At 51.3% G+C, this 26,125-nt stretch overlaps 1 protein-coding gene across 1 annotated transcript in view; it reads left to right on the top strand.

Annotated features, from left to right (window-relative positions):
• Window positions 1-5,597: 5,597 nt before the first annotated feature.
• Window positions 5,598-26,125, top strand: part of SUSD2 (sushi domain containing 2) — a 35,456-nt gene continuing 14,928 nt past the window's right edge. The window contains exons 1-12 of the mRNA XM_090062568.1: window positions 5,598-5,725; window positions 7,262-7,380; window positions 8,364-8,568; window positions 10,209-10,360; window positions 10,769-10,936; window positions 11,167-11,341; window positions 14,025-14,226; window positions 16,646-16,731; window positions 21,801-22,069; window positions 22,734-22,877; window positions 24,438-24,593; window positions 25,821-26,069. Coding sequence (XP_089918694.1) covers window positions 7,314-7,380; window positions 8,364-8,568; window positions 10,209-10,360; window positions 10,769-10,936; window positions 11,167-11,341; window positions 14,025-14,226; window positions 16,646-16,731; window positions 21,801-22,069; window positions 22,734-22,877; window positions 24,438-24,593; window positions 25,821-26,069 — 1,873 coding nt within the window. The 5' untranslated portion in view covers window positions 5,598-5,725; window positions 7,262-7,313. The remainder of the gene's footprint in view (window positions 5,726-7,261; window positions 7,381-8,363; window positions 8,569-10,208; window positions 10,361-10,768; window positions 10,937-11,166; window positions 11,342-14,024; window positions 14,227-16,645; window positions 16,732-21,800; window positions 22,070-22,733; window positions 22,878-24,437; window positions 24,594-25,820; window positions 26,070-26,125) is intronic.

The following is a 26,125-nucleotide window of genomic DNA, read 5'->3' as shown; positions in this document are numbered from 1 at the left end:
CGGAGCCCGCCCCGGCCACTCCCCGTCCCTCTGCCCCGCCCGCGGCCCGGCTTGTCTCACGGCGCTTCCGCCCGGCCCCTCGTGCCTCGCCGGGGCGTCGGCTCCGTCCGGCTGCCGCGGAGCAGGACCGGGCTCCGCGCTTCCCGCCGCCGCCGCCCGGGCCCCTCCTGCCGGGCCCGCCCCCTCCTCCGCGCCCGGCTCGGGCGGGAGACGCGGAGGTCCGAGCACAAAATCGCCCCTTTCACAGAAAAGAAATCCCGTAGTTCCTGTTTTGCAGGACTCGGGGTTGCAGCCTCTGGCGGCCGGTCCAATGTCCGACACTTGACCCCTGGAGACCCGACTCCAGCGCCGTCCGCCACTCTTCCCTTTTCAGCAAGGGAGTCGGCGTCCTGGGCGACCAGCTCGGAGGCGCTCAGCACGCGGCCGTCACAGGGGAACCGCTGCAGCCATGAGAGGGGGCAGCGGGCGGGGAAACCTGGAGGTGAAGTGACAGGAAAGGAGGAGAGACAGCGCAGCGGGGAGGGATGAGCTTGGAGGTGAAAGATGGCAGGCACCGAGGAACTGCCGGCCCCCTCAATTCCATTCGTTTCGTGCTTCCCAGTGGCCTTGAGAGGGCACAAGCCCCCCCAAGTGACCATCAGCGCTTGGCTGCCCATAGAGCTAGGCAACACCACACCGTAGCTGGGGCTTGGGGGTGTGACAGACTGTCAGTGCTTGACCCTTTTGTGAGCAGGGCAGCACCACACCGCAGCGTGGCAAGATGACCCCGAGAGCAGACACCTCCCAGCTTGCCGGGAGCAGACCCAAATGGCACCTTAAGAAAGGGCTGCAGACAGAGGCCCAGGGACCCCGCCATGATGCCTTAAGGGAGCGCTGCAGACCAAGACCTATGGCCCGTGCCCGCAGCCCACGAATGGCGTCTTAAATGAGAGCTACAGCTACTTGGACCTCACACACTGACGACACATATGACACCTTAAGGGAGGACAACGGGGGCCTAGGGACCTTGCCACTGCCGACCCAAATGACATCTTAAGAGAAGACTACAGGGGCCCTCCCCGCTGCTGAGCCAAATGACGCCTTAAGAGAGGACTGTGGACAGAGGCCCACGGACCTTGCCCACTGCCCCCACAAATGACACCTTATGGGAGCACCATAGAGGACTACAGACCTAAGCCTCTGCTTCCCCCTCCCCACCCAATGACGCCTTAAGGGAAGGAACAGAAACATGCAAGCCGGACCGCTGCCCACGCCCCAGGTCACCGGTACTTGACATGAACTACAAGCCAGGCAGCACCCACATGGCTCGGGACGTCACTCCCCACAGCCTGGCACATCCCTGGGCCTGGAAAGGGGCCATAGGTCCCCAATAGCAGGCCAAGTGCTGACAACCAATGGTGAGCTGGGCAGCACCACCCCGGCTCGGGCACAGAGAGCTCCACAGCTCGGCCTCAGCTTGTCCGCGGGCTTGAGCTGTGCCCCGGGGTGTGGCACCATCTGCAGCCGCCGCTGCCTGTCCTCCCAGTCCCGGGGCCACGAGTCCGGCCAGGCAGACTCAGCCCCCCTGCAAGATCCCCCTGTGCCGCACAAGAAAGCCACCAGACCCCCCGGAGTGCCCCAGGACACATGCCACTGGTTTTCCACGCCGCTCTCACCATATTTCAGCACTTTTTTTACAAAAAGTTCCTAAGTGGCTGCACAAAATCACCCACCCCTGTTCCACGCACAGTTCCCAAATCAGCACACCGCTTCCCACAACCCGCACCATAGCCCCACACACATTTCCACACCCCGTTCCCACAGGAGTGCACAAAATCCCATGGTAGCACAATCAGGGCTGGTGGAGGATGAACAGGAGGGCCCCTGATGCTCTGCTGCCAGTTCCAGCACCCGGGGAGGGTACCCGACTGCAGCCCATGTCAGATGTCCTCCCTGGGACCCAGGGGCTGGGCCCTGCCATCTCCCTGGTTTCCCTTGGGGCCGCTTGTGTGAGGGCAGAGCCCCGGGAGCCGACAGCCGTGGCTGGGCCATGAGCACAGGTGCTCTGCTCTATGCAAGAGGAAAGGCAGTGGCACAAGCTGCTGGGAAGGGCTCTGAGCAGGGGCCCTGCTGCCCTCCCTGATGGCTGTGTGGCCAGGGGAGCTGGGAGGGGAGCTGAGTGAAGTTAGCTAAAACAGAGCAGCCCTTCAGGGAGGCTTTGGGGCCAACTGTTGGGTTGTAACTGTGCATGTGTGCTGCGCTCTGCTTGCTCTTGGCCACAGGCAGATTGCACTGCTTTTGCCATCAGGCCTGTCCGAGACCCAAAGCACGGGGCACTGGGTCCATGGACTGCTCTGCTCCCCGGCACCTGATGCTGGTGGTTATCGGGCCTGGGAATCAGGCATATACAGAGAAAGGCTCCCACTGCAGGATCTCAGCAGCAGGCAAGGAGAGGAGTTGTCCAGCCGGCTGGGGAGGGCAGAGGGCAGGGCAGGCTAGAGCAGGATGTTGGCAGCATGTCCCTGCGCTAGAAGCAGGTTTCCAGGAGGGCCGAGGAATGATCCTTGCAGATCCTTCCCATCTGGCAGGGGTTGGGAAGAGTATAGAGGAGCCTATAGGAAGATCAGGGAACAAGGGCTTGTGCCAGGGGCCTACTCAGGGCCTGGAAATGGCACTCGTGCATGCAAAGTGGTGCAGGCTGGCCCCGGTGCCCAGGCACCTGCTCTCTGTGCACACGCCTCTCCCCTCTGCTGGCAGGTGGCCCCACACCTTGACAGGCATCACTGCCTCCCAGCCCTGCCTGCACTAGCACTTCACCTCAATGGCCGTGAGCAGGGGTCCCTTGGCGGAGAAGGAGGCATCACAGTGCTGTGACTGCGCAGGCTGTGGGGAGCAGGGTGACTACTCCAAGTGCCCGTGCACCAATAACACCACCCGTGTGCTCTACAACCTGCTGGTGAGTAGGCACTGCGCCAGAGAAGTCACGGGCCCTGCTTTTCCCCAGGGCAATGGAGAAGTCTGAAAGCATGGCCCCTGGCTGGCAGGTGGAACAGTCATTGCAGCGTCTGTCCTTGGACCTGGGCCATGTGTGCCACAATTGAATTGGGGATGGGCATGCGCCGTGGCTCTTGGGCTCACACTTACTGCTCATGTGTCACTGCGTTGGCCCCCCGCACTTCTGCTCTGCAGATGCCCATCAATGCCTCCAATGCCCTGCCTCTGGCTCACCAGCTGCTCATGGATGCGGCCGTAGCTGCCACCTTCTCTGACATGATGGATATCATCTACAAGGTGCAGACCAGGGTGCTTAAGATCAATGTTTTGGGTTTTGACAATTATTTTTTAAAAATAGGATTTTTTAATTTAAATTGTATTTTTAATTTTTTTTAAATCAACAATAAAATACTAAATTTCTCTCACATTTAAAAAAAGCCAGTTACAATTAAATCTCATCACAAACATGCTAAACCTACACTTAGAGTCATAGCAATGAATTAATACCTCTGACATAGTCACACGCGTTGAGTTACCTACCAATCAAACACGGGCACTCATTTCCAAGTCACATGTGCAAAGACCCAGGGTGGATAGGAGTGTTGTCGTTCCGTGCTTACGTGGCGGTGGAGCTGGGCCGGGCAAGGCAGAGGAGTTAGTTAAGACACTGTCTAAAGACAGAGACACAATATAAGGAAGGCCGGAGGCAGAGTAGAAAGGAACGGCGGAGTGGAGGGGAAAGAAAAAGGGGAGACATAATTCAGTCGTACACACACCGCTTCCTATATTCCGCACACATGGGGAAAAAAGGAAAACGTGTCAAGTGGAAGAGGTGCAAGAAGGACATGCAGGGCCTAGCTGCAACAATGAAACATCCTAATGAAAACTGCTTATTGGCCAGTCCGCAGTGAATACAGCCGTCACCTCCAAACCGCGTTCTCAAAACGTTACTTATTTTCCACCAAGGATCCCCAGCTGTCTGCTAAAACTCAAGTGATGTATCGCAGTTCTTGCCGATCAACAACGGGTTTTTCATTTCATTTTTATATTCTCTTTAAAGAAGAAAAATTTCCGTGCAAATCTTGCTAGCAACGACACACCTGAAAAGCAGCCCGGAGGCAGCACGAGACGAGAAGCGGGGCACGGGGACTTCGCCCCCCGCTCCCCTGACCCCGCCCACACAGGCCTCGCAGCCAATAGCCGCCCAGTTTGACGAGCAGGGCAGTAACGCAGGCCAGTTTTTTATTTTATTTGGCTTTAAAGCCAGGCTGCAGCGCGCAGGTTGACGCGCAGGGAGGGCGGCGCGGAGCCGGCTTTGTTCCCTGCCAGCATCTCCGGGCTCCAAGCGCCGCTCCAGCCCCGGGCGGGCAGCGCGGAGCCGGCTTGGGCTCCCCGCCGCAGTGCCCGGCGCGGCCACAGGAGGGCGGCGCTGAGCCCGGCTTTTTCTCCGCCTTGACGGGCTGCGGCAATGCCCCGAGGCGACCACGGGAGGGCAGCACCGAGCGGCCGGTCCGTCTCCCCGCCGCGGCGCCGCTTCTCGGGCTGCAGCGCTGGGAGCGCGCCACGCGAGGGCAGCACTGAGGGCGGATGCACGCGGCATTGGTATCCGGTTAGGTGCCAGGTCGGCCGGCGAACCGGGGTCTCAGCATCCGCGTGTGCAGGCACAGAGAGAGGTAGTACGAGGATCACTGTGTTACACACACACTACCTGCATGCCGGTATACACACACATCCCTACTGGATACAGCTCTGTAAAACTGACGTTTTCCAAAGTAAGTACACAATGAGTAACACCGTCACGTCAACCCCCTGTTCGCAGTATTACACCAAAGATCCCAAACCCTCCCCTAGAGTTGAACTCGTGCCCTGCCGTCCTTCCTCAACAACAACAGGTTTTCATTTTTTTTCTCTTTAAAAAAGGGACGTTTGGTCATTTGCACGGCGCTTTCTACGGAGGTTTCAGCGTCAGCTCAGAAGCGACCGGTTCTTCTTGGGGGCCACGTGCCCGCCGTCGACCACCTCCCCTCACGTCGAGGAGACAAGGGGGCAGCCAGCGGGAGGAGAAGACAAAAGGGCACCGGGACGGACACACTTTGAAGCTTCAACATCCACCTTAGAGGAGAGCCTACCCGGCCCCGCGTCCTGGGGAATGGGGGCTCCCGCAGACCCGCCCGGGTCGCCGGAACAGCCTGGAGCGGCACCGCCCGCGTGTGCGGGGCTGCGGCGAGACGTGGGCTCCGGGCACGGCGGAGCCGGCAGCGGACAGACGACCAGCTGAGCGGGGCCGCGAAGGGACATGAGGGCTCCGGCCTCCTGCCCCGCGGCCACCTCCGCGCTTCCCGCCCGCCTCGGCCCCGGGCCCCGCCTCGGGCTTCGGTCCGTCCCTTCCGCGCCCGCCTTCCCGTCGCACGTCTCGTGCCGGGGCCGGGGCTGCGGGGGGCGAAGCCTCGGGTCCCTGGTGCCCGCGGAGCAGCGCGCTTCTCGCCTCGCCGGCCTCCCCGCCACACAGAGCGCTTCTCCCGCCCGCGCAGGCGGGACCCGCGGGCAGCCCGAGCCCCGCTCCCGCCGCGCGGGCTGCCCCGCGCCTTCCGCCGCGCCCAGTGCCGGGGGCTGGAGCCGGTCGTGCAGCCGGCGCCGCGCGGCTCGGGCAGGGCGACGCGGGCGGCCGCGGCGCTGACGGGCTCCCGCGGGGAGGCGCGGGTGCCCGGGACCTGCCCCCGCCCCCCCGCGTGCTCGCGCCCGGCACGCACAGGTTGGTTACCGCGAGCCTCGGGGGGCGGCGGGAGAGGAGGGGGGAGCGGCGCTCGCTGCGCCGGGGCGGCCACGTGGGTGCTGTCACTGGGCGTCTGGAGCCGCCCCCGGCCCCGCGCGGATCTCTCGGAGAGGCGGCGAGCAGGCCCGGCCCGCGGGCGTCTGCCCTTGAGCGGCCGCGGCGCGCGCCGGAGGCAGCAGCGGCCGAGCAGCCCGCGGGCCCGGCGACCCGGACCGGCCGCTTCCCGGCGCACCGGCTGCGAAGGGCAGAGCGCCTGGGGCGGGGGCAGCCCGCAGCACCCAGGAGGGCCGTCCCGCCCCTTGCAGCCCCCCCGGGCACGCAGGTGTTCACAGGCGCAGCACGGCTCCTTAAACCTGCGCTGTGCAAAACAAGGCAAGGCCCCACTGGAGGCAGCTCTGAGCCCTACATTAGAAAACAGGAAAGAAAAGTGTCAGCTTGCTAGCACCTTAACCAGCCTTTGCTTCCTGCGTACTAGTGTTGCTGCCTCTGCACAGGGGAAAATATGTCTACCTCTGATAGCCAAGTCCTACATATTCAGATTTGGGGAAAAATAGCGGGGTTTGTAAACACACTGCTCCATACGCACCTGAGTTGGTTTCTCCTCTTAAAGTAGGCTCCTCTGTCACGCACCTGTTGTCTTCATGTGGCACATTCATTTTTCCCCCTGCCATATGGCATTACTTCAGCCTGACAATAGTGACTCCCAGGCTGCCAGAGGAGCTGGGAATGCTGCTGACCCGATCACTTAATACTAACCTGTGGGACACGACTGGCTCTGGATGACTTTTTAAAAGCAAATACTGTCAGCAAAGCTTGACAGGCTGCCAAGAGCCATGCCCTGTCCTTCATGGGAAGGAGTCAGCCTCAGGGGACGGGGCCTTGGCTAATGAAACACTGTCTCCCAGATTCACTCCTCCAAACAGACCCATTTTAAAGTGTTTGAAAGCCACTGTGCAAAGAGCTGCAGAGTTGCTGCCACAAAACAGCTGCACATGAAAGATTAAACAATGTTCAAAGGTTGTAACTCCACTGTTTCATCCAAACTTCTTTCAGGAACCCCCCATCTCTCTCATTCCCCCACCACTCAATGGCCCAATACATGGCAAAGAAAACCCTGGCGTCAGCATCTAATCTTATCGGTGTTTGTGATGATAATCACTCTATTCCCCCATACGGTTCAAGTACATACTTCATGCACAGCTATAAAAACAGTGCACTGTCACTGACCCCTCACCTGAGACCTTTGAAACAGCAAGTATTGCAGGCACAAGGACACATTTACTTGGGACAGAAATTGGTGGCTATGTAGACACAACAAGGAGAGCATCTGCTGCACTTGTCATTGCTATCCATTCCTGCTTCTACTTGCAGGGGGGGGGGGGGAGGGGGGGAGAGTCCTGGAAGGGAAGACCTGCCAGCTGTTTCATCCTGCTTCTCTGCAAGAAACCTAGGAACAGAGAGTAACAGCAGTATCTCAGAAGGCATGGTTTTTAGTTAGGATATTCTCCCTTCCAGGCAGAAAACAAAAAACAGAGGATCAGGAATTCCTGAGCATCGAGAACAAAGCATGAAACTCACTGGCATTTGTGCCTCTTTCTTCATTCTTTTCTACAATATTGCTCATCAGCAGACAGGTGAGTAATCTTGGGCACCTTTTCTGTTTTTAGACAGGGAGAGTTTATCCTTCCTTTTACGTGTTTTATGTCTGTAAGCCCAGATGGACAACCATCTGTTTTTATGTGAACAGAGTCCTTTAGTTTAAACATGGTCATAACCCATATGTAATCTCTCTTCTTCCCCCACTTATAACCTGAAGCAATATTATGTGCTTTGACAGAGAATTTCAAGCAGCTTACTACAGTCAGAGATCCCAGAAGAGAGAGTAACTATGGGTTGTCCCCATACATACTGCTCTTCTGTCCCCTTACCATCTCCTTCCCCACACCCTGTGCAATGACCAAGATCTTCTTCATGAGGCCAAACTGTCCTCATTGTCCTATATGCAGGGATTCAAAGCAGCATCAAGACAGACCTCCAGGGAAAGGCTTTTGGAGAGATATGGGCTTCCTCTACGTGCACAGCAGGCATTTTTGTCCCCACTCACCCCACTGTGGAGGGGCTAAGCTGATTTCTCTCCCTATGGGGAGGTTGGCACAAGACATGCTTCTTCCCCATGAAAGAAGTAGGGCAAACTGGAAGCATCTGCTCTTTACCCAGGGTGGCTGGAACTGATTTATCTCCCTCCACTCCTGCCCACTCCTCAGTTAAGGTTTTTTTTTTGGCGGCGTGGGGTGGGGTTCATAACTGCATTTTAAACAGGCAAAATGAGGCAAAGGAAGATCATCTTAAGCAGCTTTTGAGAAATTGAGACTGGATTTGCATTGGCTCATTAAAGGTCTCTGCCATGAGCTATGCTAGGTGCCCACAGGGCACGGACTGAATATTGGCGGAGCAAACTATATTAGCTGCCAATGTGCTTTGGAGGCAAGAAAGGTGCTGCCTTTCACTTGTCATTGCTTCTTGGGATTCATGCTGCCATGGCTTTGCCAGTGACTGATAAAACTAATGCTTGCACAACTCCATTCCTAACAAGATTTGTTTTTCAATTTTTTAATAGAAGCCCAAGATTCTTGCTCCTGCCAATGTGGGAAGATGCTGGGCAACTGCTCTTGCCAGGTGACCTGCAAGTCCCTGGGGGATTGCTGTCCTGATTACAGGGAATTTTGTCTGCAAATCTCTCCATACTCAGGGTCCCTGATGGGAGGCAAAGACTTTGAGATTTTGAATGTTACTTTCAATATCTCCTCTGATGTGAGATGCAGGTGAGTTGTGATTTAAACTTTTTACTCCAGCATGGTAGGCGCCTTTCTTAGGTCAGCAAGGGCTTCCAGCAGTTATACAGGGGACCAGAATAAGGATGTTTGCAGACAGCAGTACAACCTTACCTCCTGAGCTCCTATTATTTCACAGGTGTGCGCTCTAAGTTCCATGCGTTCCCGTACGAGAGACATTCTTAACGACAGTGCCACAGCACCCCAGGGTATCTTGAGATCCTTTGAGGGGTGTCATGCAATGTTAGCACTGTGAAGTGTGAGTCACAAGATAAATGCAAAAGATTTCAAATAGGAATCCACAGTGTTAAAAGCATTCTGACCTGCTGTGGTTTTTCTGAGTTCTTTGCAACTGATGAATTGCTCTATTATTTTTTCTGTAGTTGACAATAAAGTGAAAGCAAAGAGCTGACATTTTCCAAAGGGTGCCTTGAGTCTATCCAGGAGTGCCTGACTGTAAGAGAACAACTTATTGCTAGGTTATTCCTTTCTCATACACCCAAGAACAGGCCATTCAGTACACAGGAGCTCTTCCAGGATTTGCACACATCATATCTTCTAGCATTCCAGCCTGTTATACAAGTACAGAGGAACTTCCCAGAACAAAAACACAATTAGATAAACATACCTGCAGATTCCGCTCCGGATGTCCTGCTGCCAGATTTGAGACAGGGCCCGCAGGCCGGCAGCAACTGGTGTAGGCGATTTGCTGAACATCATCCACCTGAGTCAATCCCCATGTGCACTGACAGTGTCTCTAGTAGAGGCTGTGGGGCTGTGTCAGCAGATAGCGGTACTACAGGTGCATACAGGTCAAGCCCCTCCTGCCCAGAAAGCTTGGAGGAGATGGTGCTAGATACACCTCCTCCTTTTCCCTGCAGCGCTACATGTGGCTCCTTCATAGCTTCAAGCCCCCAATAATGTCACCCATTCTGGAACTACACATGGGGGTGGAAGGGACTGAGCAGCACATCTGCCAACATTTTCAGGGGAGGAAACCAGCAGATCTGCTTGTTTAAATGCACAGATTTGTATCTATTGAACCAGTCAGAGTCCAGACTGGGACACTCTTGTACATGGGGAAATGAACCCTGCATCCATCACCTATGGGAGTGCAGGCATGGCTTACAGTGATGGCAACAGTGAGTAGAGCCACGGGTTACTTTTGCAGAGGAGAAATTGGAACAATGTCAAGGGAGTTCTAGGCAGTCTAGCATTTGATAAAGACTACTTTTACAATAACAGAAACATTTTGAATTTCTGTTTGTGACAACCACTCGTAACCAATTTAGCCCCATGATCTTATCACCACCACTCTCGTTCTCCTCCTCCCCTTTGCTGGTTTGTTACTCATTTATCATGCCTCTTGTGAGACTGCAAACTAAAAATCTATGTATCTATGTGTGTTTGTACCTTGCACAGCACAATCCACACTTATCATAAATAATACAGCACAAAGTCCACATCTGTGGCCATCACTAAACAAAGTATCAGGCTAAACCTGCCAAATGGAGAAAAGAGGGAGGTAGGAATGAACCCCACAGGTCAGTTGGCACTTCAAATCCAGCTGAGGTGCTCATGACTTTCCTCCTCTCAGCAGCCACACTGAAGACCATTCTTAATATTAACAGGTTCAAGCAGGAGATTCAGACCAGTGGCTATGTTGCTCAGGATGGTCAAGCCCACTGCATATCACCATTGCTGTATGAGACTGGCTTCATTCCCGTCGAGGTTTCCAGAGACAGTGGCCACACATTTCCCTATTCAGGAAACTGGTTATCAGGTGTGTGGGTGGTCCGGGGGGAGGGTTATTTCCATGTTTATTGCAAAGGGAATTGTACAGTATCTCTTGTTTTTCTACCCTTCCCAACAGCCTCTTCCCTTCTGGCCACCTCTGTACTTCCCTCCAGTGACTCTGTTTTAGGTAGCCTCTGAAAAGTTGTTTTCCCCACTCCACCTGCCTCATCTATAGCAAAAAGGGCTCGATCCTTCTTTCACCTATTGCTGGAGGGGTGTCGTTACTTGACACCCTGTGCAGAAAGCAGAGGTGGCCAAAAGGCTCATCTTCCCAGGGGGTTACTGCATTCATTGCGCAAGGTCCCTGTTTTTCCAACCCTCTGCTTACAACAATACTGTTTTCTTCAGTGCTGTGTCAAGTAAATATTAACTCATCGTCCATTCCCCAATGCAGTACATCACAGCAAGGTGTCAGCTGTGGAAACATGCACACTTGTGAATGCCACAAAATGGCAGTACTATGGCACACCGAACACAGGAGGGACCCTGACTGTCATCTGGATGAACCAGACGCTGCCAACCAGTCACGTCAATATAGAAGTCTGGGGGTACCAGGAAACAGGTAAACCAGGACACTCGCTGAACATGTAGCTGCCTTCTTATGCAGTGTGTACAGGGCCCGGCACGATGGAGCCTCCAAGAGCTAGCAGGCTGTAGTTACAGTTGAGAAGGTAAATCCTATGGCTATTTGTTATTCACCATCTAAGAACATGTGAACAGGCCTAATTACAAATGGGGAGTCGAGCGCTCCATAGAACTTTTAAAAAGGACATTCTTTCCTTCATTCAATAGGGCAGGCATACTCAGAGACCTGGATGGCTGAATGGAAATACCTTTACACTCTTGGAAGGGAAGAACCCAACAGCGGAACATTTACTTTCACACCTGTACCTGCACAAGCAGATTACAGTAGCTGGGAAGTTGGGGCTTTGAGAATCAGTCCCAGCAGGTATTCTGACGGACAGAGGCAAGTAACTGGCAGAGAACAGGTCAACATTCATTTTTTGCAGAAGCAAAAAAATCACACAGTCAAGGTGGACCTTGGTTTTGCATAAAGACCAGGGACTCAGCTGCTTTAGTTATTTATACTAAATCCAGCAAATCCTGATCTTTAGCAAAAAGATGCATTTTCTGAGAATTTAAAATGTAAAACTAGTTGGGTTAAGATTAATTACAAAGTGGGTCTTGAAAAAAATGTAGCATCAAAGGTCCTGGGGTATATAATCTGCTTTACCTGTATTTTTTTGTTTGACTACTATTTTCCAGGTTTAGCATTGCTACATGCATGGATTTGTTTTAGCAGGAAGCAGTGGCTGGCAATGTTTGCATTCCCTGGTGTTTCAGCCTATATACTTTTCCATGCTGTTCTTCTTGTAATTGACATGATCACACTGGTAATATGATCGTGCCTTTAAGCAAAGCCAAATTAAAATTGTGACTGGGATTTTGCTTTCTTCTCTGGCATAATGCTGAAGAAGTCTGTTTGTAGGCTCGCATGCTCCTTAATGCCCCACTGTTGATTCAGCAATTTGTTTTCCTGTTTCTGTGCGTCATACTGCCTTGTTTTCACATCTGATCATAGTTTGAAGTTTGCAAACCATTTATTTTTGATGTTTTGCACTGTACTGATGTCACATAAATGCAGAATTTTATCACCTGAGTTACTACTTGCTTCCTAGGAATGGCACGATCTCATCTTTCACTTTTCTTCTCTGAAAGCTTTAGCGCATTGATTTATCTCCCACAATTATTGCAGAAGACTTCATATGCAGGTTGTTCTCCTGGTAAGGTGTCAAAGAGCTAAAATACTACAATGTAATTGAAGAGGCTTGCATGCAGTGTGAGGATAACGAGACAGTCTGGGGAATTACTCCTACAGAAGGGGCAGCCAGTAGTTTTTCCACTTGTGGCATGATCATCAGTAAAACAAAAGATATGTTCATATTTGAAAGACATTTCTTGCCACTGCATCCTCATGTGAAAAGACCCACTCGTGTCTGAGGAGGGTTACTATAAAAGTCACCAGAGAGCATTTTTTAAAAGCCTCTGGAGCACATGTGACAGACAGGGAAGTGCTGTAGATGAGACACCTTCTACAGGGAAAGAGCCAGTGTATATTGCCAACATCTTATTTTCTTGCTACAATGCTGTTCTGGATATGTCAAGTGGGCAAGAATGAGATTTATCTGCTACAAATACAGAAGTCCCAAAAAGGAAATAGGAGGCATTGATCAGCTCAGGTCTGTGCCAGCCTTGAGAACAAACTCAAGACAGAGATTTACACTAGTTTAACTCTGCCTTTCTATTTGGACAGCAAGATGTCAGGAGAGAAACCCCACCTGCTCCTGGTGATGGTGAGGTGAGCTGACTGCACAAGACAGTGCCACTGACAAAGGCAATCAGATCATAATACCCAGATCACTGATTACAGGAGCCCTCTGCAAAACACATTAGCCAATCTAGAGAAGAACCCTGCATCTGGGAAGCCAGAGATGCTGGGCAGTGAGCAAACCAGCAGTGCCCAGAAGCGCGGGAAATCTCCATGGTAGAACATAGGCATACCTACTATCCTCCTCATCCAGTGTCAATCCAGCCTTTTCTTGAATACCTTTGGTCATGGAGAATCCACAGCTCCCCTGGCCAGTCTATTCCACTGTCTCTCTATTCTAACAGTGATGTTTTCTCCAGATATCCAATCTAACTTACTTTGCTACAACTTCAAGCCACTGGTCCACCTCCTCCTCTCAACAGCAAGACAGAACAGACACTTCCCCTCTTCCTTATGGCAGCCCTTCAAGTATTTGAGGACTACTGTCACGTCCCTTCTTAAGCGCCTTTTCCACAAGCTGAACATGCCCAGCTCCTTCAGCCTCTCCTCGTCTGACTTGTCTTCGAAACCCTCTCTCATCTTTGTTGCCCACCTCTGGATCATCTCTAACTTCTCCGTGTCCTTTTTAAAATGTGGAGTCCAGAACTGCACATGGTATTCCAGATAAGGCTCAACCAGTGCCAAATAGAGAGGCACTATCACCTCCCGTGTCTTGCACCTGATGCAGCTCAAAAGTACATCTGCCTTTTGCACAGCTGCATCACGCTACAGACTCATATTGAGTCTGTGGTCTACCAAGACTCCCAAGTCCTTTTCCATAGTGCTGCCATCCAGCCATAATGTTTAATGTCATAATACACACGTACTTTGGGGCCTATTACCCTCAATTATTGCAACCAGAACCAATGGAAAAAGTGTAACAGATAAAAGGCAGAGAGATATGCAGAGGCCAAAGCCTGCTACAGCCAATAAGCATAAGGTCTGCCAGAACTACAGGCCAACAAATGTGTGTCCAGACATAGAACAGTTTCAAAACACCATACCAGCAGAACAACCAACCATGAGTCAATCTCCTCCCAGGAAGGGCATTTACTCACTTCAGCATTAGACTACTGCTCTTTAAAATCAGTTTAATCTGGGACTATAAACTCTACAACTCTATCTGCTTACTGCATGATGTTGCTACAAGTCTGAGGTAGGAAACTGGTAGCAAGAACTGGCAGGAACTTAATGAAGCAGCCATTATAATCAAACCAAACTTTTGGCTGGTCAGGGTTTTCATAACGCCTCCCCTACTGCGGTATTTTTCTGTCTTCTTCAGCAACATTCCTGCACTCTGGAGCTCAGAGCATGCCCTGGCCTGGCACCTTGGAGAGGATTTCAGGAAGGATGCAGCTGCCTGGGCGACAGACAAGTGTCTAAAGTGGGACCTGGAAGAGGAGAGACTCCCTAACTTCCTGAAGGAGGTAGCAGATTGCCCCTGCACACTGGCACAGGCAAGGGCCGACACTGGCAGGTTCCACGTAAGTCAGCAGCAGGGCAATGCAGCTAAGTGTTTCTACCAGGACATGCAGGAGCTTTTACAGACGAAACAGTATTTATAATTAAAATGAAATAAAAGTAAGTTGCATTTGAAATGACATATGAGTCATGGCAAGAGGTCAAAGAAGAGGTTAATTCAGGCCATGCAAGTAAAAAGTGACAGTTAATAAGGAGTTTTTCTGCTTTCTATGCCAAAGATGTTAATGAAAATACTCAAGAAGGTAGGCCACAAGATAGAACTGCAAGGAATTCCTTAGTAAACTCCATCTATCTCAATAGCCCTATTTCTCTTTACAGCAGAGCTTACTGTCTCTCCCCTCCACCTCCTTTAGCTAGTTCCTTACTCACAACAATTTTTTTAGCCCAGTCTGGTAACTACAGTCCATACAGAACACAGCGATCATATTTGGCTTGTCTAAAATCAAGGAAATAGCATTTAGTTAAGTTAGTATGGTACGACTTACCTTCGGTAAATCCATGTTGCATTATATCCCATTTTCCATTCACTTTCAGGATCTTTTTTTTTTTTTTCTTTTCTTTCAAAATCAGATCTAGAACTTTGTGAATTATTGAGGTTACTTTACTGGACTCCAAATATAAGGACTACATTTGCCATTTTTTCAATATACCACCACCACCCCTCTCAATTTGATAAGTGTATTGGGAACCCTTGCTAACTTTGGCCATATTCAGGTGCATTTTCATGGACAGAGAAATAGGCTAATTGACAACAGCTATTTTGCCACATGCAATGTTTTAGCTGCAAAGGATGGGGGTAGACTGAGCTGTTCAAAGACAAGTTTAACCTGGGCAAAGTATTTTTCTGTAGCCTTGTTCTTAGAAACAGCCGAATTGAGGCAGACACAGATTCACAGAAGTTTGGGCTCGAAGGGACCTTAGCAGATCATCAAGTCCGACCTCCTGCCCTGGGCAGGAACGAGCACTGGGGTCAGACAACCCCAGCCAGGTGCCTGTTTAGCCTCCTCTTAAAGACCCCCAAGGTAGGACCCCCTAGGAAGCCCATTCCAGATTCTGGCAATCCTTACCGTAAAGAAGTTTGTCCTGATGTCCAACCTAAACCTGCTCTCTGTCAGTTTGTGGCCACTGTTTCTAATTACTCTAAGGGGTGCCCTGGTAAACAGAGCATCTCCTATTCCTTGGTGCCCACCCCGATGGATTTGTAGGCAGCCACAAGATCAGCCTCCGCAAGAGAAGGCTGAGAAGTGAAGAGATCCAGGTTCCTCAGTCTCTCCTCATAGTGTTCTGCCTGCAGGCCCCTAACTATATGGGTGGCCCTCCTCCGCACCCTCTCGAGGTCATCCGCATCCCTCTTGAAGTACCGTGCCCAAATATAATAAAGAATATTTAACCTAACCAGGTAAAGATTTCCCCCTTCTCATGTACTTACAATTTCCTAGGGTTTGATAATAGGAAGTGTTGGGTAACTTTATGAATGAGTGGTGCTAGCAGAACAGTCTATAGCAACAACAGAGGTGGGCTGCTATGGGGTTTGAAAAGGAGGGTTCTTTATGATGGATGAGGAAGGCCTGAAAGATCCAATTAGAAAAACTGTTTCAATACAGAGAACCATAAACAGGTACCAAGCTGGGTCAGCTGGAAGCTCCCCTAGATGTCTTGGATACGTTGTGAACTCTCATCCCTAAAATCAGATGGGTATGTTATTAAGTCAAACACAAAAAACATTTAACAGCCTGACCAAGAGTTCTTTCCCTTCTCAACTGCTCTTACACAATTTCTGAGTTTAAACTATGCTTCTCTTTCTTTCAGTTTTTCATGGCAGACAAAATTTAAATTTTTAATGTAAGACACAAGCCAAAGCTCTCAATACACGCACCTTTTTTGTTTTTGTTATTGTTTTTTTTTTTTAAAAAAACAACTTGCGTCTCTTCTGTAAATCTTAAAGAAGCAAAATGGACCTTCATGCCTGTGGCTTTATAGCGTGTTCTACTAATAAGGAAGACATGGTTGAAAAATATGGGATATTGTTTGATGCTCTAAAAACTGTTTATTTTACACAGTTGCAACTCTAGTAGGAGTGTCTCTTTTTAGTCTAAATTTACCACAAAAAAATCTGACCAAAAACCACGTTAATCTTTGTTCCAGTGAAAAACTAGCACAGGAGTCAAATAAGAAGGAAGGGTAGATATGCACTTCCACAGACATATATAGAAAGAGTGAAAGCACAAGCTTCACTTCATCAGATGGTGTCAAATAAAATTTATAAAAGGCCTTTGGTAGTTAATCTGAACTATGGAGTTATGGCCAGTATCTAGCATATCTGTATGCCATTAAACAAAATAAAACAAAGCAAAAAAGGGAAGAAAACAGAAAACACATAAAACAAGATGCTTCAAAAGTACAAACATTTTTCTCTTTCAGACCGACTACGGGTGTGACATTGAAAAGGGAAGCGAATGCACTTACCATCCTGGAGCTGTGCACTGTGTACGGGGAATTCAGGCCAGGTAGAGACCTCATTCTCCCTCAGCTAGTACTTGATAGAACAGTGCTAAACTGTTCGAGACCCTGTCACCGACAGGCCTTCTTGTCCCCTCCGGGGAGCTCCGTTTTCCTGGTTGGTAACTATTCCCCTTCCGGACCGGTTTGTCTCCATGGGTGATCTTCTCTCACGTCACCAAACCCCGCTCTCGCCTGCCACGACCTGGTGTTTCCTTAGTGGGGCGGGGCTAGTGCACAGGTCCCTCGGTGGCCTGGGCTTGGCCCGCCGGTTGCACACGGGGCTTCGCCACCCCTTACACCCCGGCCTCCCGCCACCTCTGGGCTCCGCTTCTCTGATCCGGCTTCGCTGCTTCCACCGGCTTCTCCCACAGCTTACTTACTCAATCCCACAGACTGTAGGATGCCGCTTTGCTGCTACCTTTCAGCTGACCTCCTCACCGTGACCTACACCAGAGCCTAATCTGCACCCGCTACCAACCCCTCACCACAAGCCCTCCACCCAGTGTGGCTCTTCCCCTGTGTCATCACTAACTACACCGCTACCCCTCCACCAGATCCAAAGTAGCCTGGGACGGGAGGGGAAGGGAAGGGATTCCCCCCTCAGTAGCCCTCCGGTTGTCCCACTCCTGATCCTTGACCCGACGCCCCTGGGTCTTGGCGGCGATCCCGCCCCGATCTCCCTTCAGCCCGGGGATTCTCGGTCTTCCGCCCCTCTTCAGTGAGTCCCGCACCCACCACTGCAGAACTTACTTCGGAGTCCCCGAACTCTTCTTGGATCATCCCGATCCTTCGTCGCTCACCCGATCTGTCGCTCCTCGCACGATCGGACGTCGTCGGGCTCTCGATCGGGGTCGCCTCCTGCTCCGGCTCGGCAGGCTCTGTCCCTGAGGTCCTCTGCCGACACTTTCCTGCCGTTTTTAAATCTCCTGGCCGGCGTCTGACGTCATCGTCAGCTGCCGGCCGCAGCTGTACATAGACGCGGCTGACAAGCCGCGTGGGTCCTCCTTTCACCATGGCGTTCCTCTCCGCCCGCCCTGCTGGTAAGTTTTCCCGGCTTCTTCGGGTCCCGGGACAGACCCTAAATATGAGTTGCCGTTAAGCTGTTATAATCATGTTAGAAAATCCTAGGTTTCCTTCCTGGACATGCACTCTGCACTCTTTATTGTTAGCAGCAGTTAAACATCAAGCAGGACAGCTCTTCTCCCCTTGCCATCCCAAACATGAAGTTCTGTGTGTCATTAAGTTACTTACCCAGTGCTCGCTCAAGTGCAATTTAGGCCTTATTTATGTTCCAGGAATATAGAGTATTTTCTCCCTGGATTTCATAGATTTCATAGACATCAGGGCTGGAAGGGACCTCGAGAGATCATCGAGTCCAGCCCCCTGCCCAAAGGGCAGGAAGTCCGCTGGGGTCATAGGATCCCAGCAAGATAAGCATCCAATTTAATCTTGAAGGTGTTCAATGTAGGTGCTTGAACCACCTCCGCTGGCAGACTGTTCCAGACCTTGGGGGCTCGGACAGTAAAGAAATTCTTCCTTATGTCCAGCCTGAAGCGGTCTTGCAGGAGTTTGTGACCGTTCGACCTAGTCGTCCCTTGGGGCGCTCTGGTGAACAAACGTTCCCCCAGATCCTGGTGGTCACCCCTGATAAACTTATAGGTGGCCATCAGATCACCCCTGAGCCTGCGCTTTTCCAGGCTAAAGAGTCCCATGGCTCTCAGCCTACTGTCGTAAGATCTGTTTTCCTGACCTCTGATCATGCACGTGGCTCTTCTCTGGACTCTCTCAAGCTTCTCCACATCCTTTTTGAATTGTGGAGCCCAAAACTGGACGCAGTACTCCAGCTGCGGCCTCACCAAGGCCGAGTACAAGGGGAGAATGACATCCCGGGATTTGCTCGAGAAGCATCTATGGATGCAAGCCAGCGTTTTGGTCGCTTTACTAGCCGCAGCATCGCATTGCAGGCTCATGTTCATCTTGTGGTCAACGATGACCCCCAAGTCTCTTTCTTCTGTAGTGCTATCCAACGTAGCACTGCCGAGCCTATAAGGATGCTGCAGGTTTTTCCTCCCAAGGTGGAGAACCTTGCATTTTTCGGTGTTAAACACCATCAGGTTCTCGTCTGCCCACTTGCTGAGCTTGTCCAGGTTGGCCTGGATCACCCGCCTGTCTTCTGGCGTGGATGCTTTGCCCCAAAGTTTGGTGTCATCGAACTTGGCCAGTCCACTCCTGACTCCAATGTCCACATCGTTAATGAAGATGTTGAACAGTATGGGTCCCAGGACAGAGGCTTGAGGGACCCCACTGGTCACAGGGCACCACGATGAGTGACTGCCAACAATCATAACCCTCTGGGTCCGACCACGGAGCCAGTTTCCCAGCCAGCGGATTGTGGTGGAGCCAAGGCCACAACTGGGCAGTTTGGCCAAGAGGTGATCATGGGATACCAGATCAAAAGCTTTTTTGAAGTCAAGATATATGACATCAATCTCATCTCCCTCGTCCAGGTGATAGGTCACCTGGTCATAGAAGGAAATGAGATTGGTCAAATAAGACCTACCCACAACAAACCCACGCTGGCTATCCCTTAGGATGTTAGCCTGGGCCAGTCCATCAAGGATGGCCTCCTTAATAAACTTTTCTAAGATCTTCCCCAGGATAGAAGTCAGGCTAATGGGCCTGTAGTTAGCCAGATCCACTCTCCTCCCTTTCTTGAAGATCAGCACCACATTGGCCTTCTTCCAGTCTTCGGGCACTACACCAGAGCGCCAGGAGTTTTCAAAGACCCGTGCCAGGGGCTGAGGTATGACGCTCGCCAGCTCCTTGAGTACCCTGGGGTGCAGATTGTCAGGGCCAGCTGACTTGAAGGTATCCAGCTTCTCAAGGTGTTCCTTCACGAGGTCAGCATTGATGGAGGGTAGGGGATCCCCCTCACCCAGATTTCCCTGTCCCATAGCAGGCATGGGCATCCCGTGTGACTGATGAAAGACTGACGCAAAGTACCTATTTAATAGGTTGGCTTTTTCCTGGGCATCAGTTGTCAGTTGCCCCATCTGGTTTAGCAGGGGTCCAACATTGCCCTTGCTTTTCCTCCGGCTCCCCACATATCTGAAAAAGGACTTTTTGGTGTCCTTGATGCTTGAAGCTAGTTGGAGTTCAGTTGCAGCCTTGGCTTTCCTGGTTTGCTCCCTGCAGGACCGGACCAGCACAGAATAATCCTCCCTGGAGGTGAATCCCATCCTCCATCCTTTGTAGGCTTTCCTTTTTAGCCGCAGGAGATCCGCTAGGTCCCTGGAGAGCCAGGAGGGCTGCTGTGCCTTCTTGCTGCCTTTCCTCCGTGCTGGAATAGATTTGGCTTGTGCATTGAGGATCGCTTCCTTGAGAAGCAACCACTCTTCTTGAACTCCCATCTCCCTGGGGTCATGGTCCCTGAGGGCCTGACCGACAAGCCTCTTGAGCTTGTCAGAGTCGGCTTTTCTGAAGTCAAGGACTTCTGTGTTGCTGACCGACTTGCCAGCTTTACGGCAGATGGTGAAGGTGATCAGCTCGTGGTTGCTGTCATCCGGCTTCCCATCGATCGCTAGGTCGCCGATTAGGTCGTCCCCCATAGCCAGTACCAGGTTGAGCAGCGCTTTGCCTCTCGTTGGCCCATAGACTTCTTGAGTCAGGTAGAGGTCATCCACGCACAAGAGAAAGCTTTGCGACCGCTCGGATTTTGCTGAGTGATCTTCCCATGAGATGTCCGGGTAATTGAAGTCACCCGTGACAACCAAGGTCCTGGAGCAAGCGGCCTCAGCCAGTTCCCGGGCGAACTCCTGGTCAAGCTCAGGACTTTGAGCGGGAGGTCTGTAGTAGACTCCCACCGTTGTGTCCCCTGTGCCGAATTCCCCACGAATTTTTACCCAGAGGGTCTCTAGCTGTCCATGCTGGTCACCAACATCAGCTTGCAGGGACATGTAGCTTTCCTTCACATAGAGAGCTACACCCCCGCCCCTTTTGTCAACACGATCCCTCCTGTACAGGGTATAGCCCTCTATACCCGTGGCCCAGTCATGGGTGGAGTCCCACCAGGTCTCCGTTATCCCAATGACGTCATAATTCTTTGCACTGAGCAGGAGGACGAGCTCCTCCTGCTTGTTGCCCAGGCTCCTGGCATTAGTGTACAGGCAGGCAAGTGTGCCCTTGGGGGCTCTTGCCTTGCCCACAGATTGTGCCAGGGCTGGGGCAGGGGTGGGCTCCCTTAAGTGCCTTGGTCTGCTGGCTTTGCAAGGGTTGCTCAGCGGGCCAGCAGTGGCAGTAGTCCCCCCATCCCCCAGCGGGCTTAGTTTAAAGCCCGGTGGAGCAGGTCAGCCAGCCTGGCTGAGAAGAGCCTCCTCCCCACGGGAGAGAGGTGGAGGCCATCTCTTCCCAGCAGCTCGCTGCCTCTCTCGCCAAAGAGCGGGCTGTGGTCGTGGAAGCCAAAGCCTTCCTGATGATACCAGCTCCGCAGTCTTTGGTTCACTGCGTGGATCCTCCTCTCCCTCCTCAGCCCATAGCCCGAGACTGGGAGGATCGACGAAAACACCACCTGAGCTCCCAGACCCCTAAGCCCCGCTCCCAACTCCCTGTAGCGCGTCATGACCTGGCTGGGGGTGCTCCGAGCCGTGTCATTGGATCCTGAACTCTTTTGCAGCAGTAGCCTCTGTTCTCCTCCTATTCGTTGGTAGTTCCTCTATGCTGAGAGCAAGTCATTATAGCCTTGTCTACACCAGATAACTGCACCAGTTTAAATACAGTTAAAAATATTAAATACAATTAAACTAGTATAAACCCCTACTGCTGACACAATTAATTATTTCAGCTTGCCTGTATCAATTTAGCTTAATTCTGTAAGCTGCTGTTTTCATCTATTTAATTAGATCGATTTAGAATCAGTTCTTTTTAATCCGGTTCAACTTTTCAGTGCAGATGAGCTGAACAGAAACATCCCTTTCTGTCTCTTCCTGAACTAGAGACTCCTTCCGAGCTCCAGACTCAAACATGTCTTACAAAGTGAAATGCTGAATCCTGTTTCTCCCTCCATTTCTCCCACCAGCCCACAGTATGCATCTGGGCAGCAGTGCTGCTATGACTCAACAGGTACCCAAATCCTCACAGGGGACTCCACGGGGGGCAGCACACCTGATCGAGGCCACGACTGGGGTTCTCCACCTTTCAAAAGGCCTCCCAGGATTCCTGGGTTTTCTCATTGGCTTTACGATGTCATCAGCTTCTATTACTGCTGCCTGTGGTCCGGCAACTGCCACCTGTACATGAGGCGCCGGCCCTCCAGCGACTGCAGGACTTACCGCCCCCCTCAAGCTGGTAAGGACATCACCGAGCATCTGTCTCAGAGAAGGAGCTTCGTGAGAAGGGATCTACCCATCTGGTCTCAGCAGCACTGTCCGAGTCTGGAGCCCACCATGCTGGTCAGAACTGGCCAGCAGTGGCCCGAGCACCGGCGCTCACCAACAGATTGCCGCAAGGCTTCTTTGGCAATGGCAAGGGCTGCACTTCAACTCTGCTCCCAGGGATCCTGGCCTCTGGGTTTCCACGTGAGCCTTTAGGAACAAGGCAGAGTTTGCCAAACAGTTCCCAGTGCTTTTTGCCACCTGCAAGTGCCCTGACAGTGCTGCCTTGGCAGGGAGGCATCCATGAATGTGGTCCTGGGCATTCCCAGGGCCTGGACAAGCTGGTTTTCCTACAGGGTCATGAATGGCTTGTGCATAACGCCGACTAATTTTTCTCTGGATGGTAGGCTGTAATGGGACTAGACTACTTCTGCTTAAATAAGAAACCAAAATGGTTTCTTGCATCCGGGGTGCTGGGTGGAGGGGGAGGGTGAAGGGCACCACACTCTTAAGAACTTGTCCTGGGCCTCAGTCTGTGCGGCCTCGCAGCAATGGCTGTGCCTCATAAACCCAGAGCACATCACTATCCCTGATTTCCTGGGGTTTATTTAACTGCTTAACTCATGTATATGATGCAGCATCTGCCTTCGGGGACCCGCACTTCCTCACATTCGATGGGCTGAACTTCACATTCAAGGGCCATGGTGAATACACACTGGTGGAGTCTAATCTGACATCTCTAAGAGTACAAGGGAGGACGCAGCCTACCAGACTTCCCAACGGTAAGTTGGTGAGAGAGACAGCAGTGCCGACCAAGGCAATTCTTGGGTTAGACGGTTTGGTTCCGTTCTGAATATGGAAACCAGACCTCTATCTTCTCCTCGTCCTTAACCGACTCCCCCATGTCCCATTTCAACTCTTAAGTTACCATGAAAAAAAGACAGGATTCTTGATAAAATGATTAGGATGGTTCACACTTTTGTATGAGATTTAAAAAATTAAGTACGAGAGTTATAGTTCTGTCCCTTCTAACATCAATTCAGGATTAAGGCTATCAAAAAAGTGGCATGCTCAGGGCAAAACTCTCACACTCTAAATGGCTTGCACCAGCCTTTTGTGTGATAAGCTGTGATGAGCTGATGTAGCTGTTGCTAGAAAGAGAGGCGATATAGTAGCAAAGGATGGCTGGATAGTTGAAGCAGCAAGGAAAACAGAACATAAGAGCAAGAAAGATAAAAAAATAAGACAGTGAAAACATTTTGGACAAGCCCATCTATCAGTAAATTACATCAATATATGCAAACTAGGGAATTAAAAGCTAAGGTCATTAATTACTAATGATAATCTGTTAAGGGAAGAAAGTAATATATAGGGCAGAAATGCTTTTTTTATCTTTTTATGCAGAGAATTTTTAGTTCCAAACAACTATAGAAAAAGAAAGGATCAGATATACCCCCCCAAAAAACCCATTGTAAGACTTACTGCTTTAAATAAATGTGAAACATGGACACTTAGTACAAAGGAATATGACATAAGTAAATGCCTTTAAAAATAAAGAACTGAGATGACATTTGGGGCCAGGAAGGAAGAAATCATGTGGAAAAAAGAAAGAGGGAATTGTGGGATGTCTGTGAAGAGCCAAGTAAAGTAAATACAGTGACATATGGCAAGTGGGACTTATGGTTACAATACCACGTCACAGACTAGCTAAATCTCTCCTTTGGGGGCCAGTTCCAATGGTGTTTGATCTCAAAGACAACAAAGGAGAAGATGGAAAGATTTATACTGAACAAAACCTAGGATCTCTTAACGTTAATAACCAGCAGTGGGGAAAATAGGGAGAGCCAAGGAAAAACTTTGAGAATAGACGAGAACCTTCGCAGACCTACAGAGCCCAGGAGCAGCCCGTTCTGGATGGGACCGATGTGGAGAGGCACTGCCTGGTCCTGGTTCCTCCCCAGCCCTTTCAACTACATAATTTCCTTAACAAATGCATTGCCTTGGCTGCAGCTGTACAAGGCTCCACTCAAAGATTGCACACATGTAAGGGGTTGCAGTTACTCTTCTGACTTAGCTCTGTGCCTACCATTGGAGTCTGAGATCTGGGGAGAGGGCTGACTTTCCCAATTTTTGAATGCTTAATGGTTCAGCCTGAACATAGATTAATATTAGTAGCAGAAGGATCAGTGTGTTTAAATCTAAGCTTGACAGGCCTCAAATCAATGTTGATTATATGTAATCATTTTTACTCGTGTCTATATTTTGCAACTTTTGGGGTGCTTAGTGTGATCTGCACGGGACTTGGGGCACTGTTTTTATTTGATCTTGTTGTTGTTTGCAAGGAACAGCGGCACAGGTAACAGGCTTGTCTGCTGTGGCCATGCAGGAGAGTAACTCTGATGTGATCGAGGTACGCTGCTCGGAGTACTCAACCCTGGAGGTCCTGCTGAACCAGGAGGTGCTCAACTTTTCTGAGCAAAGCTGGATGGATTTGAAAGGTCAGACCAATGGATGGGCATCTGCCCCTGCTCTGCTTTTGTTGAGGTCACACTTTTCAGTCCTACCTGACCCTTGTGCAGTGAAAGGTTGCACTGGATGTAAATGCTTCCACTCCCTGCTTTCTGATCAGTGGTGAAGGTGGCACCTGCAACTCACTGTGGAGAGGATGCGAGGAGTAAGCATGGCTGGCCCGCAGCATCCCAACCAATGTGTCTTCTCGCTTAACCTGTCCCTCTGAGGATGATGGTGCTGGGGTCTAAAAGAAAAGACAGGGGCCTAAGCAGGGCGTGGGCACCAACCCAAAAAGCTGCAAAAAGAGCTGAGGCCTGGGTCACCATGACGGCGCTCCATCCTATCTGTATGTTACAGCTGGGACTCCTGATGGTGCCAAGTGACTGATTCCCCTAGCTGTACCAGCCTGTAGGGCTATGGTGTTTTTTTCTGTGCAGCCATGGTCACTCCCTGTGCCTCAGTGACACTTGTCTAGACTGGCCCCGTGAAGAACACCAAGCATGGCAGTAGTGCCTCCAAGAGCACAGCCCTTCCCTGAGCCTGCTGCAGTGCAGGCAGGGCACACAGGTGACAGCGGAGGAACTGGGACTCAGGCCCCTGCTCCCCCCCGTCCTGTTAAGGGTGAGTTGTTGCGTCCCCAGAGACTCATGGAGGAACAGCGACTTGCCTTCCACATGAAGGAAAATGGAGTGAGAGCTCCTTGCTCCTCCATCCACGTTTGTCCCAAAGGGCCAGGATCAGACACATCATTTAAAATATAATGGGTAGCCAACAGTCATGGTTTCATAGATGGTCGGGTCGGAAGGGACCTGAGCAGATCGTTGAGTCCGACCCCCCCCGCCATGGCAGGAAAGAGTACTGGGGTCAAATGACCCCAGCAAGGTGTTCAAACGACTCGATTCCCTTCTCCCCCACCCATGCCCCAAGATCTCCCAAACTTCCCCCATGATCACGCTCATTAATCCTCTGCAAGGAGAGGCTATGAGGCAATATGAGTGTATTTATTGCAGTCATATTGGTCTTGACTGCAGTGCACTCCGCAGTCGAGACCACCTGGTTACCCATTGCACCAGGTTAACACACAGTCTAAGTGCGACTGAAAGCCTACTGTGGAACTGGTAGTTTTCCCTCAGGGGGAACTTTTCTGTGGCCAGTATATAATGGGGTGGTTGTTGCAGACAGTCATACGTGTGCAATCTCTCTCTCCGTCGCAGGCCTCTTCCTCTATTCTGCATCTGGTCAGAACGTCACAGCGATGTTCTCCTCAGGGGCTGGGGTGGAGGTGAGAGCCCGAGGAGGTTTCTTAAGCCTGACAGTCCTGCTGCCAGAAAAATTCATGAATCAGACCCGGGGCCTCTTGGGGGTGATGAACGACAATCCAGGGGATGAGTACACCTTCAGAAACGGGACAACCATGCCACTTGATGCCAGTCCACAGCAGCTGTTTGCATTTGGAGCTGACTGTAAGTGGGGGGTTTTCAGTCCTGTTACTCCATTCTCATTTCTCTGAATAATCACT

Source organism: Crocodylus siamensis, chromosome 9 (genome assembly GCF_052110815.1).
Source record: "Crocodylus siamensis isolate JL-2025a chromosome 9, ASM5211081v1, whole genome shotgun sequence".
NCBI lineage: Eukaryota > Metazoa > Chordata > Crocodylia > Crocodylidae > Crocodylus > Crocodylus siamensis.
Note: the sequence above shows the minus strand (reverse complement) of the source record. Positions and strands in the feature narration are given on the sequence as shown.